The sequence below is a fragment of the Scyliorhinus canicula genome, chromosome 6 (assembly GCF_902713615.1).
Source record: "Scyliorhinus canicula chromosome 6, sScyCan1.1, whole genome shotgun sequence".
NCBI classification, from domain to species: Eukaryota; Metazoa; Chordata; class Chondrichthyes; order Carcharhiniformes; family Scyliorhinidae; genus Scyliorhinus; species Scyliorhinus canicula.
Window position 1 is genome coordinate 177,071,866 of NC_052151.1, and position 20,288 is coordinate 177,092,153.

At 50.1% G+C, this 20,288-nt stretch overlaps 1 protein-coding gene across 6 annotated transcripts in view; it reads right to left on the minus strand.

The window, feature by feature from the left end:
- The window catches only part of fbxo16 (F-box protein 16), an 80,320-nt gene that overhangs the window by 14,384 nt on the left and 45,648 nt on the right, over positions 1-20,288 (minus strand). For all 6 annotated transcript variants that reach the window (XM_038800494.1, XM_038800492.1, XM_038800491.1 and 3 more), the window contains 2 exons: positions 6,867-7,072; positions 4,940-5,042 (listed from right to left, as the gene is read on the minus strand). In XM_038800494.1, coding sequence (XP_038656422.1) covers positions 4,940-5,042; positions 6,867-7,072 — 309 coding nt within the window. The remainder of the gene's footprint in view (positions 1-4,939; positions 5,043-6,866; positions 7,073-20,288) is intronic.

The following is a 20,288-nucleotide window of genomic DNA, read 5'->3' on the forward strand; positions in this document are numbered from 1 at the left end:
CGTCTGTAGTGGGTAAATTGTTCGAAGGTATTCTGAGGGACAGGATCTACAGGCATTTAGACAGGCAAGGGCTAATTAGAGAAAGTCAGCATGGCTTTGTGAGGGGAAAGTCATGGCTCATGAATTTGATTGAGTTTTTTGAAGGGGTAACCAAGAAGGTAGATGAGGGCAGTGCAGTCGACATTGTCTATGTTGATGCCATTTTACAAAATGGCGCTTTCAAAATGTGTTCCTTCTTCCTTAACCGTGATTTCCCACCTACAGTTGTTGACAGGGCTCTCAACAGTGTGCTGTCCAGAAAGCGAGTAGAGTGCTGGCACACCAACTGCGAAAGAGGGAGGTGGCCAGGGAAATCAGGGGAGTAAAGAATAAGGAGGATAATACGGTCTTGGATCCGGGGGGGTGAACAAAGTCTTTAAGGAATTCTATAGTAAGCGATACGAGTCGGAGCCTCCGACGGGAGCGGAAGGGATGAGGCAATATTTGGACCAGTTGAGGTTTCCAAAGGTGGAAGAGGACCTGGTGGAGGGGCTGGGGGCCCCGATTGAATTGGAGGAGATTGTCAAGGGTATAGAGGGCATGCAATCAGGTAAAGCCCCGGGGCCGGACGGTTACCAGGTAGAATTCTATAAGAAATTTTCGGAAATATTGAGCCCACTCCTGATGAGGGTCTTTAATGAGGCCAGAGAGAAAGGAACCCTTCCTCCAACAATGTCGCAGGCTTTGATCTCACTCATTCTTAAACGAGGGAAAGATCCGGAACATTGCGGGTCATACAGGCCGATTTCGCTTTTAAACGTGGACCCAAATTGCGAGCTAAGATTCTGGCCACAAGAATTGAGGATTGCGTCCCAGGGGTGATAGAGGATGACCAGACTGGGTTTGTTAAAGGCAGACAACTCAATACCAATCTCCAGAGCCTTTTGAATATTATTATGATGCCTTCAGAGTGAGGAGAGGTGGAGGTGGTAACAGCGATGGACGCAGAGAAAGCCTTTGACTGGGTGGAGTGGGAGTACCTCTGGGAAACTATACGTGGATGATTTTCTCCTGTACATTTTGGACCCTGTGGAGGGGATGGGGGAGGTTCTGCGGATCCTGAGGGATTTTGCTAGTTTTTCAGGGTACAAACTGAACATGGGAAAGAGCGAGTTGTTTGTGATCCAGGCCAAGGGGCAGGAGGAGAGACTGAAAGAGCTGCCGCTCAGGATGGTAGAGAAAAGTTTTCGTTACCTGGGTATACAGGTCGCCAGGAAATGGGACGCCCTGCACAGGCTCAACCTGACCCGGTTGGTGGAGCAAGTGGAAGGGGACTTTAAAAGGTGGGACATGCTCTCGCTGTCACTGGCAGGGAGGATGCAGACCATGAAAATGACTGTCCTCCTCAGATTTTTCTCTTTCAGTGCCTCCCAATCTTCATCCCTAAGGCCTTTTTTAAGCGGGTGAGTAGGATCATTACGGGCTTTGTGTGGGCGAATAAGACCCAGCGAGTAAGGATATCTGCAAGTACGAGCCTTCCTGAAAAAACAGGTAATGGCCTTTCCGACGCTGCAGCCACTGAGGATACAGGACAGGGTGGTCTCCGGCACCTGGGTGGGAGAGGGGAGGGTGTCGGATATCTACCAGGAACTACAAGACAAGAGGCGGAGGAAACCCCGGTGGAGGAGCTCAAGGGCAAGTGGGAGGAGGAGCTAGGTGCGGAGTTGGAAGCGGGTCTGTGGGCAGAGGTCCTGAGCAGGGTTAATTCCTTCTCATCATGTGCCAGGCTCAGTCTCATTCAATTTAAGGTGGTCCACCGGGCACACATAACGGCAGCGAGAATGAGCAAGTTTTTTGAGGTAGAAGACAAGGGCAGCACGGTAGCATGATGGTTAGCATAATTGCTTCACAGCTCCAGGGTCCCAGGTTCGATTCCCGGCTGGGTCACTGTCTGTGCGGAATCTGCACGTCCTCCCCGTGTGTGCGTGGGTTTCCTCCGGGTGCTCCGGTTTCATCCCACAGTCCAAAGATGTGCGGGTTAGGTGGATTGGCCATGCTAAATTGCCCTTAGTGTCCTAAAAAAAATAAGGTTAATGGGGGGGGGGGTTGTTGGGTTACGGGTATAGGGTGGATACGTGGGTTTGAGTAGGGTGATCATTGCTCGGCACAACATCGAGGGCCGAAGGGCCTGTTCTGTGCTGTACTGTTCTATGTTCTAAGACAGTTGTATGAGGTGCAAGGGCAGCCCTGCAAACCATGTCCACATGTTTTGGGCATGCCCGGAGCTAAAAGAGTTCTGGCAAGGGTTCGCGAGGGCAATGTCCAAGGTGCTTAACACACGGGTGGTGCTGAGTCCAGAGATAGCGATCTTTGGAGTGTCAAAAGACCCGGGAGTTCAGGAGGCGAAAGAGGCCGACATCTTGGCCTTTGTCTCCCTAGTAGCCCGGAGACGGATTTTATTAATGTGGAGGGACTTGAAGCCCCCGACTTAGGTTACCGACATGGCTGGGTTTCTCAGCCTCGAGAAAATAAAGTTTGCCTTAAGAGGGTCTACGCTAGGGTTCTCTCGGAGGTGGCAGCCGTTCGTCGACTTTTTCGGGGAAAATTAAAATGTCAGCAGCAGCAGCAATCCGTGGGGGGGGGGGGGAGAAGACCTCAGATGATTAGCTCTACCCCACCTCGACCCATTTGTTTTCATCCCATTTCATTTTAACTGTCTTTTATCATTTCTTTCTTTCTTAATATATATTTAATCCCCCCCAATCTTATCCACCTTTTCTGCACCTTTCTCCTCTTTGCTTCCCCTTTCCCCTCCTCCCACATCTACAGTTCATCCTCTGATGTTAGTTTCCCTGCTGTTTGACCTTTCACATCTTTTGTTCTCTCTGGGGGCTGCCAATAGCACTCTTTACCCTTGGTTTCTGTGGCTATTAGCACCCCATTGCCCTGTGTTTCTGTGTCTATGACTCATCTTTCAATCTCACTCCACAATATAAATATTTCCCACTTTCTCTGTCTGTTAGCTTTGACAAAGAGTCATCGGACTCGAAACGTTAGCTCTTTTCTCTCCCTACTGATGCTGCTAGACCTGCTGAGGTTTTCCAGCATTTTCTCTTTCGTTGTCTACATGGACTTTAGCAAGTCCTTTGACAAGGTACTGCATGGTACATTGTTGCAAAAGGTTAAGTCTCACAGAATCCAGGGTGATGTAGCCAATTGGATACAAAATTGGATTGGCGACCGAAGCCAAAGGGTGGTTGTAGAGGTTGTTTTTCAAACTGGAGGCCTGTGACCAGCGGTGTGTCTCAAGGAGCGGTGCTGGGTCCACTGTTATTTGTGATATATATTAATGATTTGGATGAGAATGTAGGAGGCATGGTTAGTAAGTTTGCAGATGGCACCAAAATTGGTGGCATAGTGGATAGTGAAGAAGGTTATATAAGATTGCAACAGCATATTGACCAATTGGGCTAGGGGGACGATGAATGGCAGATGGAGTTTAATTTGGATAAATGTGAGGTGATGTATTTTGGTAGATCAAATCAGGGCAGGACCTACTCAGTTAACGGTAGGGAGTTGGGGAGAGTTACAGAACAAAGAGATCGAGGGGTACAGGTTCATAGCTCCTTGAAATTGGAGTCACAGATGGACAGGGTGGTGAAGAAGACATTCAGCATACTAGGATTTATTGGCCAGAATATTGAATACCAGGAATTGGGATATTTTGTTGAAGTTGTACAAGACATTGGTGAGACCACACATGGAATACTGTATTCAGTTCTGGTCACCCTATTATAGGAAGGATATTGTTAAACTAGAAAGATTGCCGAAGAGATTTACGAGGATGCTACCAGGACTTGATGGTCTGAGTTATAAGGAGAGGCTGGATAGGCTGGGTCATTTTTCCCTGGAGCGTAGGAGCCTAAGGAGTGATCTTATTGAGGTCTATAAAACAACGAGAGCATAGATATGGTACATAGTCAACATCTTTTCCTAAAGGTAGAGGAGTCCAGAACTAGAGGGCATAGGTTTAAGGTGAGAGGGGAGAGATACAGAAGGTGAAATTTTTTCACACAGAGGGTGGTGAGCATCTGGAACAAGCTGTCAGAGGCAGTGGTCGAGGCGGGTGCAATATTTTCCTTTAAAAAACAGTTAGACACTTACATGGACAGGGTGGCTAATGGGCCAAATGCGGGCAAGTGGGACTAGCTTAGTGATAGAAATTGGGCGGCATGGACAAGCTGGGCCGAAGGGCCTGTTTCCATGCTGTAAACATCTATGACTCTTATAGATTCAACAAGCTGTGGTTAAAAGAGGAACTGGCATCATATTGGTGATAACTTCAAAATTATTTACACACCTTGGAGATTAGTTCTGGAAAACTAGTGCCTGAGAGCTCCTTGGATTGTGATGCAGGGAAGTTATTCTTGCCTCAAGGACTGCCTCCTAGCAATGAAGGCCCTTTTCTCAATTCCGAGCAAGCAACATTTGGAATTGCGAGCTGTCGGGTAGACAAATGCATGTGTCAGCTGAGCAAAGGATCCAGTGCAATCAGTGCCGGTCTGAAAATTGGGTCCCGCCACCCATTGCAAACACCAGGAAGTCATCCTCAATCACTGGCAATGAAAATCTAAATACATGAATCTCATCAATAAAACATCAATAAGAAGCAACAGTTAACTTTGATCCTGCTTAAGAATTTAGCAAAAGTGACTGTGAAGTTGATATCATTAGGCAGGAAACTGAGAGTAAAACTGGCCTCTGCCATAAATGGGACAAAGCCAATAGCCAGAACGGAGAGCTTGTATTTTCCTGTGCCCAATTTCCTTTTCAACTGAAGTCAATGGGTGCAGAATAAAGTGAGCTGCTACTTCACCATGGTCTACTTCTTCAAAGACTAATTTTAACCTCCTTTAACATCCTTAAAGAAAGCTGAGGAAGGCAGTATTAGCAAGCATACCAATGATTTTGCTTTCCTCATCTTGTAGTTTGCTGATTGCTGCTTCTTTCTTTCACGAGCTTGGCGGGCAAGTGGTGGGGTGGCTCCACCTCCCTTATTTCTTCTGGAAAAATAAAGCAGCCCCCATTCAAAAATAAGTACAAGACACAGTATGCAGAATCAATAGAGAGTATGCAGATGAGCAGGTGAAAGAAATGCAGGGCCAACCCATTGCCCACAGTTAGATGTGTGGGAAGTTACATGGAAGATATATGTTGCGATGTGAACAGTTCCAATGAACAACAATCCCCACTGATGTATTCCAAAAATCAAACCACGCATCAAATAGAAAAAAGGAACAGCCTACTCTGTCTTATTAAAATTTCATTCATTGGCTCCGAGCCGATGGTTGGCGACATTCGGGTGTCGGAGGATCAGGGGGTGCAGGTGGGGAGAGAGGCTGACGTGTTGGCCTTTGCCTCCCTGATCGGGGGCAGATCTTGTTAGCGTGACGGGCTCCGGAGCTGCCCAAGGCGGTAGGGTGACCTGGCAGAATTCGTCCATCCGGAAAAGATAAAGGGCTGGATAAAGGCGGTTGGAATGCTCTGTTTTGCCGGCAGCCCGGGGGGTTTCCCGACAGTGTAAGGCAGCCCCACAATGGGAAACCCCATTGACCAGCCGGCAAAACGGCCTGCTGGCAGGGCGGGACGAAGAATCCAGCCCATAAAGTTTGCCATTACGGGGGTCAGAGGAGGAGTTCTTCTCGAGGTAGTAGTAAGGAGTAGTCGACGTCAGCCAGGGGTTGGGTTCGGTTTTGTTCTGGGTTAGTTTTGTTTTACATTATAATTATAAAGTGCGGCATGCGGGGTGTTCAATGGAATGGAGGGGTTGTATTGTGGCAAGTGTATAAACATGATTGCTTTGTGTGTTTTGCGTATAAATTGAAAATGCCTCGAATAAAAATATATTTAAAAAAAATTAATTTGTGTTTTTGACAGTCCGATCAATCAATATAACTAAATATAACATTGTACAAAAGAACATAAAAAGGATCATATTATGCATAAAATTGTTAATTTTTTAGTCTTGTAATTTGGGGTCCTTTCCAATTGGATCCAAAATAAAGAGATTTCTTTAATAGAAATGAGTGAATTATTATACTTTTATTTCAATCTTTTTGACATTGTCCTTTAAAACTTTCAATGCCCAAGTTAGATTCACACTCAGAAAGGTACTGGGTCCAGTATTCCTCCTCCTTGCTTTTCCTAGTACTGTACCTCAACTGTACCCCACGTCGGCATTGCCAGGTTCAGGCTATTTATGGGACCTTGGTATGCCCCCACCCCCCACCACCACCACAATGCCGAGCAGGAACCTGTGCCTTGATTCAGAGGCAGAAAAGCAGAAGTGGTAATGGACACTGGCTATAGGATGGCAGTTAACCCCATAAACCTGATGGGAAAACAAAAACACATTTTCCTTTCTTGGCTTGCTGTCTGTCCTTGACCGCACAACCCTCATGCTGCCCCCAGGGGAAGGAACCAGGAGTTGGCACCTGTGACTACTTCTTCAAACCCTATGTGAAGAGGAGTAGGAGTAGGAGACTGTAGCAGCTCCTTCTTGAAACCCGAGTCTTTCGCTTATCTTTCAGGTGAACCTTCAGGAACACTGGCAATAGGGCTGGGAATATCCCACTAACATGCCTGACCCTTTACCTTCCTACCCAGTGAAAGTTGCATACATCCCAGGACAAAGTAAAGGGGTGGAGGCTCAGTAACCCATTTAAATTTGGCTCCCCGGAGAGCGATATAAAACTCTGGAATCCACGGAATGTGGCAACATCAGCCAGAAATCACTGGTGAGCTGGAACAGCAAAAGACCCCTGTGACGTAATGGGTACCCCCTTCCCAGTTGGTGGCCTGAAGCCTCCTATAACAGGTTTCCTTACGCTTCGCCAATGGAGTCACAGTTGTCCAGGTAGTTGAAGCGCACGGTGTCTGTTGGATGCCGGTCTGAGCCACGCCAGGGAGGTAGCTCGAGCTGCACTTTCCCAGGCAGGGATCGAGTTGCTGCCGTTCTAAGCTGCTTCTGGTCCGCAGGATCCTTTGGTAACGGATATACATCCACCACACTAAACTCGTCTCTGGGTGGAATCTAGAAACAGGAGAAATCCTGAATAAAACATGTTTGCGGGAATCGGTACCAGTGTTTATTAAGTTTGATGTTGGAAAGAGGAGGAAATCAAGTAAAATCTCTTCCATAAACTTCCCAAGACCATAGAGTCAGGCAAAGTCGCATTACATGCCGACACAGTGGTTAGCACTGCTGCGTCACAGCACCAGGGAACCAGGTTCAATTCCGGTCTTGGGTGATTGTCTGTGTGGAGTATGCCCATTCTCCCTATGTCTGCGTGGGTTTCCTCCAGGTGCTCCGTTTTCCTTCCACAGTCCAAACAAGTGCAGGTTAGGTGGGGTTACAGGGATAGGTCTAGGGACTGGGTCTAGGTAGGGTGCTCTTTCAGAGGGTTGGTGCAGACTCGATGGGCCGAATGGCCTCCTTCTGTGCTGTAGGAACTCTACGTTCTAAATGAACTTTCACAACAGCGCGGTTTGAAAATATAGAGTCATAAATTGATACAACACAGGAGGAGGCTTTTAAAAATTAATTTATAGTATGCGGGCATCGCTGATTAGGCCAGTATTTATTATCCATCCCTAATTACCCTTGAGAAGGCGGTGAACCTCTGTAGATCCTGTGGTGTAGGTGCACCCATAGTGCTGATAAGGAGTATGTTCCACGATATTCACCCAGCAACAGTAAAAGAAAAGCGTTAAATTTCCAAGTCAGGATGGTGAGTAACTTGGAGGGGAACCTCTCTGTGGTGGTGTTACCATGCATATGCTGCCCTTGTCCTTCTAGATTGGGGCGGCTATTGATTTATAAGGTGCGCCACAAGGAGCCTTAGTGAGTTTCTGCAGTGCATCTTGTAGATAGTACAAACTGTTGCCACCGTTCGTCGGTGGTGGAGGAAGTGAATTTTTGTGGAAGGAGTGCCAATCAAGTGGGCTGCTTTGACCTGGATGGTGTCAAGTTTTTGAGTGTTCCATCATACTCCTGATTTGAGCCTTGCAGATGGTGATCAGGCCAGTATTTATTATCCATCTCTAATTGCCCTTGAGAAGGGGTGAACTTCTGCAGACCCTGTGGTGTAGGTACACTGGCGTTGGGCAGTCAGGTGTGTCACTTGCCGCTGAATTCCAGGTCTCTGACTGACTCATATAGCCACAGAGTTTCATGGCTGGTCTAGTTCGGATTCTGGTCAATGATAACACCAGGGTGATGATAAGGTGGGATACAGCAATGATAATGCCGTTAAATGTCAAGGGGAGATGGTTAGATTCTCTCTTGTTGGAGATGGTCATTATCAGGTACTTGTGAGGTGTGATTGTTATTTGCCACTTATCAGCCCAAGCCTGAATGTGGTCCAGGTTTTTCTGTGTATGGACAAGGCCTACTTCAGAAATTAAGAAGTTACGAATGGCACAGAATATTGTGCAATCATCAAGGAACATCCTCATTTCTTTTTTTTTAATAAACATTTTATTGAGGTCTTTTTTGGCATTGTAACAGCAGCAATATAAACAATGTACCTGAAAATATAAACATAGTGCAAATACCACCTCCCCCCCCAACAGGTCCCACCATTAATTATACGATTAATTCTCCGTGAAGAAGTTGATGAACGGTTGCCACCTCCGGGCGAACCCTAACAGTGACCCTCTCAAGGCAAACTTAATTTTCTCCAGACAGAGAAAGCTCGCCATGTCCAATAGCCAGATCTCCGACTTCGGGGGTTTTGAGTCCCTCCATGCTAGTAATATCCGCCTCCGGGCTACCAGGGAAGCAAAGGCCAGAACGTCTGCCTCTTTCTCCTCCTGGATTCCCGGATCCTGCGACACCCTGAAAATCGCCACCTCTGGACTCAATGCCACCCTTGTTTTTAATAACTTGGGACATGACGTCCGTAAACCCCTGCCAAAATCCCCTCAGTTTTGGACATGCCCAGAATATGTGGACATGGTTCGCTGGTCCTCCCATACAGTTTGCGCACCTATCTTCCACCCCAAAGAATCTGCTCATCCGGGCCACTATGATGTGAGCCCGGTGAATTATCTTGAATTGAATCAGGCTGTGTCTGGCACAAGTTGTGGTCGTGTTGACTCTACTCAACACGTCCGCTCAAAGGCCCTCTTCTATCTCTCCCCCCAGCTCCAACTCCCACTTATGCTTCAGCTCCTCAGTCTGCATCTCCTGTGATCCCATAAGTTCCTTATAAATGTCAGAAACGCTATCCATCCTCTGGAAACTACCCTGTCCTGAATCCCCCTTAGTGGCAGCAGTGGGAAGGTTGGTACCTCTCTACGCAGAAAGTCCCACACCTGCAGATATCAAAATTTGTTTCCCCCCCCATCAATGCAAACTTCTCCTCCAGTGCCCTCATATTCGGAAAGCTCCTGTCTATAAACAAGTCCCCCATCCTCTGAATCCCCGCTCTCTGCCATATTCGAACCCCCCCGTCCATCCTCCCCGGGGCAAACCGGTGATTATTGCAGATTGGGGACCAGACCGATGCTCCCTCTGCTCCCAGTGATCTGCTCCATTGCCTGCAGACTCTCAAGGCCACCGCTGGTGGAGTACCGCGCCGGTGGGAACGGCAGAAGCGCAGTTACCAGTGCCCCCAAACTTGTGCCCTTGCAAGAAGCCACCTCCATACGCACGCATGCCAACTCCCCTACTTCCTAATCATGGCAATGTTAGCCGTCCAATAATAATTGCTAAAGTTCGGCAGCACCTGCTCTCCCTCTCCCCAACTCCACTCCAGCATTACCCTCCTCACTCGCGGGAACTTGCCTCCCAATACAAAGCCCGCAATAACTTTAATGACCGCTTAAAAAAGGACCGCGGAATGAAGATGGGGAGACACTGAACTACAAACAGGAATCTCGGGAGGACCGTCATTTTCACCGTTTTGACTCTACCAGCTAGAGACAACGGGAGCGCATCCCATCTCCGGAAATCATCTTTCATCTGATCCACCAACTGGGCCAAGTTCAATTTATGAAGCCAGTCCCAATCCCGCGCCACTTGGATACCTAGGTACCTGAAACTGTTCCCTACCAATCTAAATGGCAGTTCCCCCAGTCGCCTCTCCTGACCTCTCGCCTGGACCGCAAACATCTCGCTCTTCCCCATATTAAGCTTATACCCTGAAAACTGGTCGAATTCCCCTAAAATTCCCATGATTTCTTCCATTCCCTCAATTGGATCTAAAACATACAAAAACAGGTCGTCCGCATACAGCAAGACTCTGTGTTCCACCGCCCCCCCCCCCCTCCCCACCGAACCAGCCCCCTCCAGTCCCTTGAGGCCCTCAGAGCAACTGCCAGCGGCTCTATTGCCAGCACAAACATCCCCATTTCTAACCTTAAGACAGAAGGAAGGCCATTGATGAAGCAGCTGAAGATGTTCGGGCCTAGGACACTACCCTAATTTTCAAAAAAAATCTTTATTAGTGTCACAAGTATAAGTGTTGGACAAACTTATCATGGCGGTCGTATGGGGGGGTAAAAATGTTAGGATCCCAAAGAAGGTCCTACAAAAAACAAAATCCGGGGGGGTCTAGCCCTCCCGAATCTACAATTCTACCACTGGGCGGCAACAGCCGAGCGAGTAGGGGATGGATCCAGGAGCCAGAAGCTGAGTGGGTGCGTGCGGAGGAGGCCTCCTGCATGGGGACCTCCCTCCGGGCCCTCGCCACGGCAGCACTCCCATCCCCACCCAAAAAACACTCCAGAAGCCCAGTGGTGACAGCCACCCTCCAATCCTGGAACCAACTGCGGCAGCAATTTGGCCTGACCAAAATGTCGGACAAGGCTCCCATCTGCAACAACCATAGGTTCACACCAGCACTGACTGATGCCACCTTCAAAAGGTGGAGGCAGGACGGGGGGGGGGGGGGGGGGGGGGACACTGACAGTCAGGGACCTATACACAGACGACAGGATCGCAACACTGGACGAACTGACAGAGAAATTTTGGCTAGCTGGGGGGAACGAGCTACGGTACCTGCAGCTCAAAAACTTCCTACGAAAGGAGACAAGGACGTACCCACAACCGCCACGACAGACACTACTGGAAGACCTACTGGACGCAAGTATCCTAGAGAAAGGGAACTGTAGCGACACGTATGACCGACTGGTGGGGGGAACGAGCTACGGTACCTGCAGCTCAAAAACCTCCTACGAAAGGAGACAAGGACGTACCCACAACCGCCATGACAGACACTACTGGAAGACCTACTGGACGCAAGTATCCTAGAGAAAGGGAACTGTAGCGACATGTATGACCGACTGGTAGAAAGGGACGACACCGTACTGGATGCAACAAGAATGAAATGGGAGGACGACCTGGGGATTGAGATAGGGTGGGGACTCTGGAGCGAAGCACTGCATAGGGTCAACTCCACCTCCACGTGCGCAAGGCTCAGCCTGACGCAACTAAAAGTGGTACATAGACCCAACTTAACAAGAAACCGTATGAGTAGGTTCTTCCCGGAGGTGGAGGACAGATGTGAACGGTGCCAAAGAGGCCCGGCCAACCACGCCCACATGTTCTAGTCTTGCCCCAGACTTGTGGAGTACTGGACAGCCTTCTTCGAGGCTATGTCCAAAGTGGTGGGGGTGAGGGTGGAGCCATGCCCGATAGTGGCGGTCTTCGGGGTTTCAGACCAGCCAGATCTATTCCTAGGGAGGAGGGCGGACGCCCTTGCCTTTGCCTCCCTGATCGCCCGCCGTAGAATCCTGTTTGGCTGGCGGTCAGCAGCACCACCCAAAGCTGCAGACTGGCTGTCCGACCTCTCGGAATCTCTCCAAATGGAGAAAATCAAATTCGCCATCCGAGGGTCAGACGATGGCTTCCACAAAACTTGGGAGCCATTCATGCAATTGTTCCGGGACCTGTTTGTGGCCAACGTACAAGAGGAAGAATAGCCGGGTGGCCAAGAATCAGGGGAAAATGGACGGGAATCGGGGGAAGGTAGCCGGGGGAGGGGGGGGGGGGGGGCTACGGGTTCGTTATGGGGGTTTGATGGCTAGCTAAGGCCCAAAGCCAAACTGTAAATAAATGCCTATAAATATGTGCCTCGGCCATATTGGGGAATGTAAAATATGTATGCCGGCTAAAGGGGGCGGCCACAGTTGTTATTATGAAGATGCTTACCTGTAAATATACATGTTAATTTTTGCGTTTTTTTTCTCTCTCTAATAATTTGTAATTTGTTGGATATAAAATATGAAAACTCAATAAAAAACATTTATATAAAAAAATTAGTGTCACAAGTAGGCTTACATTAACACTGCAATTAAGTTACTGTGAAAAGCCCCTAAGTCGCCACAATCCGACGCCTGTTTGGGTACACAGAGGGCGAATCCAGAATGTCCAATTCACTAAACAGCACGTCTTTCAGGACTTGTGGGAGGAAACTGGAGCACCTGGAGGAAACCCACGCAGACATGGGAGAACATGCAGACTCCACACAATCATTGACCCAAGTGGGAATCAAACCCTGGGCTCCGGTGCTGTGAAGCAACAGTGCTGACCACTGTGCTACTGTGCCGCCTCAGCAATTTTCTGGCACTGAGTTGATTGACCTCTGACAACCACAACCACCTTTTTTTGTGCTATGTATAACTCGAACCAGTGGAGAGAATGACCCTACTTCCCACTGCCTCCAGGATTGTTTAGGCTCCTTCATGATACACTTAGTCAAATGCTGCCTTGATGTCAAGGGTGGCCAATTTGACTTCATCTTCTGTGTCGTAAGCTTCTATGAAAACCTATGAAGAATGGATATTCAGTGTAGAGGGGAAAGGAAGTGCTGTTTTTTTGTCTCTAATGCTTTTAGCGGTTTGTGTAAACTTGAGGCAGTAAGTATTTACAATTTTTGTCCAGTGCTTTTGTATTTAGTGTAGAAAAATAAAAAAACTACATCAAAAAGTCGAGATAAATAATGTAAATAATCTAATCATTTTGACTAAGTAAGTTTGTGGACTGCAAGACTATACCACCCACATCAACATTAGATGCCACTGACTCAAATGGAGTTGGAGATAGTCTGATAAATAAGGGCGTGGAAGCAACATCTGTATAGTTTGCTCCAGTTTTCAGTTAAACCTTGCAGAGTTCAAATGGAGTTGTTATGACTGATAGCGGGTGGAGTAAAGGAAACCTAAATGAGATAGCGAACAAGATCCGCAATTAATTCTCCTCAACAATGGACCAACTGTGTGTTGTTCTTTGTGGTTCAGGGTGGCGTAGTGTTCACAAAGACTACAATTAGCTTTTGTATTAACCAAAGCTAAAGATTTTTTTACAGTACTTAATTGAATTCGACTCTTACTTCTATATAATAAACAATTGACAGTAAATATATACTCGACACTAAACTCTACACTAATATAATAACTATGATCTGCTCTCACTCACACTAGCTTCCCTGCAATCTGTTTTCTAGCCTTCTCCCAGAAGGCTTAGCATTGATGCTTTATATAATTCTACATCTAGCTCTCTCTAGTGGTTGATTTGGACATAATATTAACCCTTACAGTTCTGTAGATTTCTCATAATGTCGCAAACTGTACCATCAAGGAGCCCAAGTAATACTGGTGGCAGCCACGGAATGCATGCTCACACACAAGGCAGCTCAAAGGCATTGGTTTTGGCTTTTTTCACCCATGTATTGGGTAGCTTTGACAGAAAAGTGGAGCGGAAAATGTAAGAGAAGAAGCTCTTCCCTGAATTGGCATGTTTATGGCTATCAGACCCGGCTAAGGAGTTGGAGGAAACCTGTGGTGCAGCACCAACTGTGAAAATGGCGGAGGGGGAAAGGGTCGGTGGGAAAGCCCCAGATTGAGTAATTGATGAGCTTCATCAAGGAGGAATTTTGACAGCAGAAGATGAAGATGCACCGTAACTGGTCAAAGGCGGTTGAGGGAGCAATGGCACCTCTTTGCAGGTCTCTGGATTGCTTCAAAGCGCAAGGGGTGACAATCCGGGAGGTTGAAAAAGGTGGTATCCGACCAGAGTGCCCATGTTGTGTCTTTGGAGAGAGAGGTGGGTATCCTGGGGAATCCATGCAAGTCCCTGTGAGCGAAGGTGGAGGAGCAGGAGAACAAGGCCAGATGACAGAATTTGCGGATTGTGGGTCTGCCAGAGGGTGTGGAGGAAATGTGCGCCACAAAATAAGTTTTGAGGATGTTGGCCAGGTTGGTGGAGGGGAAGGTGCTGGACAAGGACTCAGAGGTCCTTGAGGCAGAAGCTGAGAGCAGGGGAGCCGACGTGGGCGGTGATTGTGTAGATGCACACGTTTCTGGACAAGGAGAAAATCCTGAGATGGGCCAGTGCGAAGCAAGTCGATGAATGGGAGGATAATTAAATCCGGATTAATCAGGACATTAGCGCAGGTCTAGCAAAGGAGTATGCGGGCTTCAACAAGGCCAAGGCGGTGTTGTACAGATGACAGATTCAGTTCCGGGGGCTGTACTCTAGGTAATTCACGACGGCCATGAGTATTATTTGAGACGCCAGACGAGGCAAACTACTTTATGAGGGACCATAAGCTGCTGAGGGAGATCTGAGGGGTGGTGCGGGATAGAGGAGTTAAGTCTGCAAAAGATGGGAGTTACTGTTGTTCTGGGTTGCCATTGTGGGTGGTGGTGGGGGGGGGGGGGGGGGAATTTTCAGAAGCTGTAAGTTTGTAAGCAATTGCTCCCCCATTTCCACCTTTTGTTTGTTGGATACAGTAAGAAGTCTTACAACACCAGGTTAAAGTCCAACAGGTTTGCTTTGAATCACTAGCTTTCAGCGCGCAGCTCCTTCATTAGGTGAATGAAGAGGTGGGTTCCAGAAACACATATATACACAAAGTCAATGATGCAAGGTGATACTTTGAATGTGAGTCTTTACAGGTAATTAAGTCTTTACAGGTCCACACATTTTGAGAGGAAGCTATTGTGAATTCTGGTATTTTTTCATGGAAGGGGAATGTCGGGGGGGGGGGGGGGGGGGGGGGGGGGGGGGCTTTGGGTTGTGTTGATGTTTCGTCATTATTTAGGGTGGTTGGGGGCCTGTTGCACAGGCTAAGGTGGGGTTGGTGGGGGGAGGGGTGGGGTGTATGTAAGGGGGCCTTCGGCGGGAGTTGCCACACTAGCAAGCAATGCTAGTGAATAGGAGTATGGTGGAGGAGGAGGCTGCGATGATTGGCCCGGTTGGTAGGGAGTGGGGATGGGGGGCTGGTGAGGGGGGGTGCTGGGGAGGGGTGTGTGGTGTGGCAGGTTTGGAGGATGAGCATGGTCAAGGGTGGAATGGGGGCAATCTTGGATGGCCCGGTTCAGAGTGAGATTGGGCGAGAAGAACCGAAGGGGGATGCTGGCGTACGATAAAGAGGGGGTGGAGGTGCAAGCCTCTGGTAAGAATTGTGACATGGAATGTCCATGGGCTAAACGGACCGGTCAAGAGGTCCTGGGATTTTGTACACCTGAGGGGTTTGAGAGCAAAGATGGTTTTCCTGCAGGAGATGCATCTCCAGGTGAAGGATCAGGTTCTGCTGAAGAAGGGATGGGACAAGTATTTTACTCAGGGTTTGAATCAAAGTCGAAGGTGGTGGTCATTTTGTTGAGCAAGCAAACGGGGTTTGTGAGGTCTAGGGAGATGTCAGATTTGGAGGGGCGGGGGGGGGGGGGGGGGGGGGGGGGGGGGGTGGGGGGGGGGGGGGGGGGGAACGCCATGCCAGTGGTGTTAGTCAATGTTTATTCACCTAATCGGGACGATGCGGGGTTTGTAAAGAAGTTACAAGAGGTGATTACGGACTTGGATTCATACCAGCTGATCATGGGAGGGGATTTTAACTGTGATGGAGCCGAAAATGGACTGGTCGAGCCCCAAGACGATGGGAAGGTCGAGGTTAGTAAAACAACTTGGAGGGTTTATGCATAGAATGGGGATGTGGATCCGTGGAAGTTCAGGAACCTGGGAGGGAGGGAGTACTGCTTCTTCTCGTACATGTACAAAGTGTACTCTCGAGTTGATTTTCTTGTGGTGAGTTGGGCTGTGCTGATAGGGGTGGTAGGGGCGGAATATGCGGGAATTGAGATTTTGGATCAGAAACCCCATTGGCTGGAAGTGAGGCTTAGTTCAGGCAGGTGCAGAGGCCGGGGTGGAGGTTGGATTGGGATATACAACGGAAAAGGTGTTTTGTGAGAGTGGCGATTAGGAATTATGTGGCGCTTAATCAGAATGGTGAGGTGTCGGCAGCTACGTTCTGGAAAGCTTTGAAGGTGGTGGTCCGAGGTGAGATTATTTTGTTTAAGGCTCATAGGGATAGGAGGAGGCGGGAGGAGCACTGGCGGCTGTTAGATGACATAGTTGGATGGGAGATATTCGGCAGTCCCCACGAAGAAATTGTTGTTGGTGATGTAAGAGTTGCAGGGGCAGTTTGACAGGTTGACAACAGGTAAGGCGGTGGGGCAGCTGCGGAGGGCGAAGAGGATACAGTATGAGTATGGAGAGAAGGCAACACTTATGTTGGCCTGTCAACTACAGCATCAGGCAACATCTAGGGATATTTTGCAAGTTAGGGCGGAAAAGGGGGGGTGTTGGCATTGGAGCCGGAAAAGGTAAATTAAGTGTTCAGGGGGTACTACGTGAAGTTGTATAACGCCGAGCCAGGGGGAGAGGTGGGGGATATGGGGCGGTTTCTGGATGGTCGGAGTTCCCAGAGCTGGAGGATAGGAAGAGGCAACATTGGAGGAGCCGTTGGGGCTGAGGAGCCATGGGGAGAACGTGCAGACTCCGCACAGACAAGTGACCCAAGCCGGGAATCGAACTCAGGTGCCTGGAGCTGTGAAACAACAGTGCTAACCACTGTGCTACCGTGCCACCCATAAAGATAAATGAGCTGCCAAGATTCCGGTTTGTCTTTCAGACCCTCTCGATCTTTCTCCCTAAGGCCTTCTTCCGGCAGGTGAAGGCACTGATTTTGGAGTTTAAATGGATGGGGAAGGTACCAAAGATGAAGGGGGCTCAGTTGCAAAGGTAGAGGCAGAAAAAGGAGTTGGTGCTCCCGAACCTGATGTATTATTACTGGGCTGCGAATGTAAAGAAGGTGAGATGTTGATAGAGGTGGGAGAGGACGGAGTGGATCAGGTTGCAGGAGGAGACCTGCAGGGTTCTAGCTTCAGGCCCTTGTGACGACCTTGTTGCTGTTCGACCCGCGGAAGTATATGGGGAGTCCGGTGGTACAGACAATTAGGATTAGGACAATACAGAAACTCCACATCCTCCACTCGTGCGTGGGCACCGCCGTCTACTCGATGATTGAGGATGAACAAGACTATGACGCGGCCATGGACCTTCTGAAAGGACATTTTCTCAGGCCTGTTCACCAAGTCTACGCATGGCATCTCCTGGCTACAAGGCAGCAGTTCCCCGGTGAGTCCCTTGATGAATTTTATCGGGCCCTCGTTGTATTGGGGAGAAACTGCGCCTGCCCGCAAGTTACTGCGGCAGAACATACGGAACTGTTAATTCGGGATGCCTTCGTTGCAGGCATGCAACCTTCTGCAATACGCCAGCGACTATTAGAAAAAGACACTTCAAGCCTCGCTGAGGCATGGACCCTCGCATCCTCTTTGGGGGTTGCCGACCGAAACGCCCGCGCATGTGCCCCCGGCCGCGCAGCAGCCCCTTGGGCAACGTGGCATGCAACCCCCCTGTCCCCCGAACCCCCCCAGGCCTGCGCTGCGGGGCGCCCCGATAAGCTCACAGGGCCCCGTTGTTACTTCTGTGGCCTGGCCAAGCACCCCCGCCCGCGCTGTCTGGCCCGCTCCGCAGTATGTAAGAGCTGCGGTAAGAAAGGTCACTATTCAGTGGCCTGCCAATCAAAGTTGGTCGATGCTGTTCCGCGCAGCGACCGCGGATCCCCCCCCCCACCTCCCCCCCCCGCGCTCCTCCAGGGCCCCGCGCGGCATAAAGGCTTCTCTGCCCCTGCTCCCGGCCACCATGTGCGACCCACGGACCTCTTTGCTCCTGCCTCTAGCCACCACGAGTGACCCACGGGCGCCGCCGTTTTGGGTCCCGGACGCCACGTGTGGGTCCCGGGCGCCATCATCTTGGGGCCCCGACCCCACGTGCGGGCCACGGGCGCCGCCATCTTGTGGCCCCGACTCTACGCATGGGTCCTGGGCGCCGCCATCTTGGGGGCCCGACTCCACATGCGGCCAATGGGCGCCGCCATTTTGGACCAATACAGAGGACTGCACCAGCACTACTCCGCAAGCGAAGGTGACCCAGACCTCCTGTATGACTCACTGCAGTGACTCTCGACCAGTCGCGACCACGCAAGCTCTCCACAGCGATGACACAGATCCTTCTCAATGGACATGAAACAACCTGCCTACTAGGCTCCGGGAGCACAGAGAGTTTTGTCCACCCCGATACAGTAAGACGCTGCGCGCTTCGCGTTCACCCGGTCAAGCAAAAGATAGCTCTAGCCTCAGGTTCGCACTCCGTCCACATCACCAGGTGCTGCGTAGCGGACCTTACGGTGCAGGGGAGGGTTTTTTTCAATTACAAACTCCTCGTCATCCCCCGCCTCTGCGCACTGGCACTCTCAGGACTGGATTTACAGTGCAACCTGCAGAGCTTGACCTTTAAATTTGGCGGCCCTATTCCACCCCTTACTGTCTGCAGCCTCGCGTCCCTCAAAGTGGACCCCCCTTCCTTGTTTGCGAACCTCACCCGGATTGCAAACTCGTCGCCACTAGGAGCACACGACACAGTGCCCAGGACCGGACCTTCATCAGGTCCGAGGTCCAGAGGCTACTAAAGGAAGGAGCCATCGAGGCCAGCAATAGTCCCATGCGAGCCCAAGTGCTGGTAGTTCGGACTGGGGAGAAAAACCGAATGGTCATTGACTACAGTCAGACCATCAACAGTTTTACGCAGCTGTACGCGTACCCTCTCCCTCGTATTTCCGACCTGGTTAACAGAATTGCGAAGTACAAAGTCTTCTCCACGGTGGACCTTAAGTCCGCCTATCACCAGCTTCCCATCCGCGCGAGTGACCGCAAGTACACCGCGTTCGAGGCAGATGGGCGCCTCTGTCACTTTCTAAGGGTTCCATTCGGTGTCACAAATGGGGTCTCGGTCTTCCAACGGAAGATGGACCGAATGATTGACCAATACGGTTTACAGGCGACCTTCCCGTATCTTGATAACATCACCATCTGCGGCCACGACCAGCAGGACCATGACATCAACCTCCAAAAATTCATCCGTACTGCAAAACCCCTTAACCTCACATATAATAAGGATAAGTGCGTGTTTCGCACCGACCGTCTAGCTATCCTCGGCTACGTAGTGCATAACGGAGTGATAGGCCCCGATCACGAACGCATGGAACTCCCTCTCCCCAACTCCCTCAAATCCCTTAAACGCTGTCTGGGCTTCTTCTCTTATTACGCCCAGTGGGTCCCGAACTACGCCGACAAAGCCCGCCCCCTCATCCAACCCAACACTTTTCCACTGTCGATCGAGGCCCGCCAGGCCTTTAGCCGCATCAAAGCGGATATCGCGAAGGCCACGATGCGTGCTAGCGACGAGTCCCTCCCATTCCAGGTCGAGAGCGACGCGTCTGACGTAGCTCTGGCGGCCACCCTCAACCAAGCGGGCAGACCCGTGGCCTTCTTCTCCCGGACCCTCAATGCTTCCGAACTCCGCCATTCCTCGATGGAAAAGGAGGCACAGGCCATAGTTGAAGCTGTGCGATACTGGAGGCACTATCTGGCCGGCAGGAGGTTCACCCTCCTCACAGACCGGCGGTCAGTGGCCTTCATGTTCGATAATGCACAGAGGGGCAAGATCAAGAACGACAAGATCTTGCGATGGCGGATCGAGTTGTCCACGTACAACTACGATATCTTGTATCGTCCTGGGAAGCTCAACGAGCCTCCTGATGCCCTGTCCCGCGGTACCTGCGCCAGCGCGCAAATTGACCGCCTCCGCACCCTCCACGCGCACCTCTGCCATCCAGGGGTAGCCTGCTTCTATCACCTTATCAAGACCCGCAACCTGCCCTACTCCATTCAGGAGGTCAGGACCGTGACCAGGGATTGCCACATTTGCGCAGAGTGCAAACCGCACTTCTACCGCCCCGAGCAAGCGCATCTGGTAAAGGCGTCCCACCCTTTTGAACGTCTTAGTATGGACTTCAAGGGTCCCCTCCCCTCCTAGTCATGTGGCTGCTCACCCATTG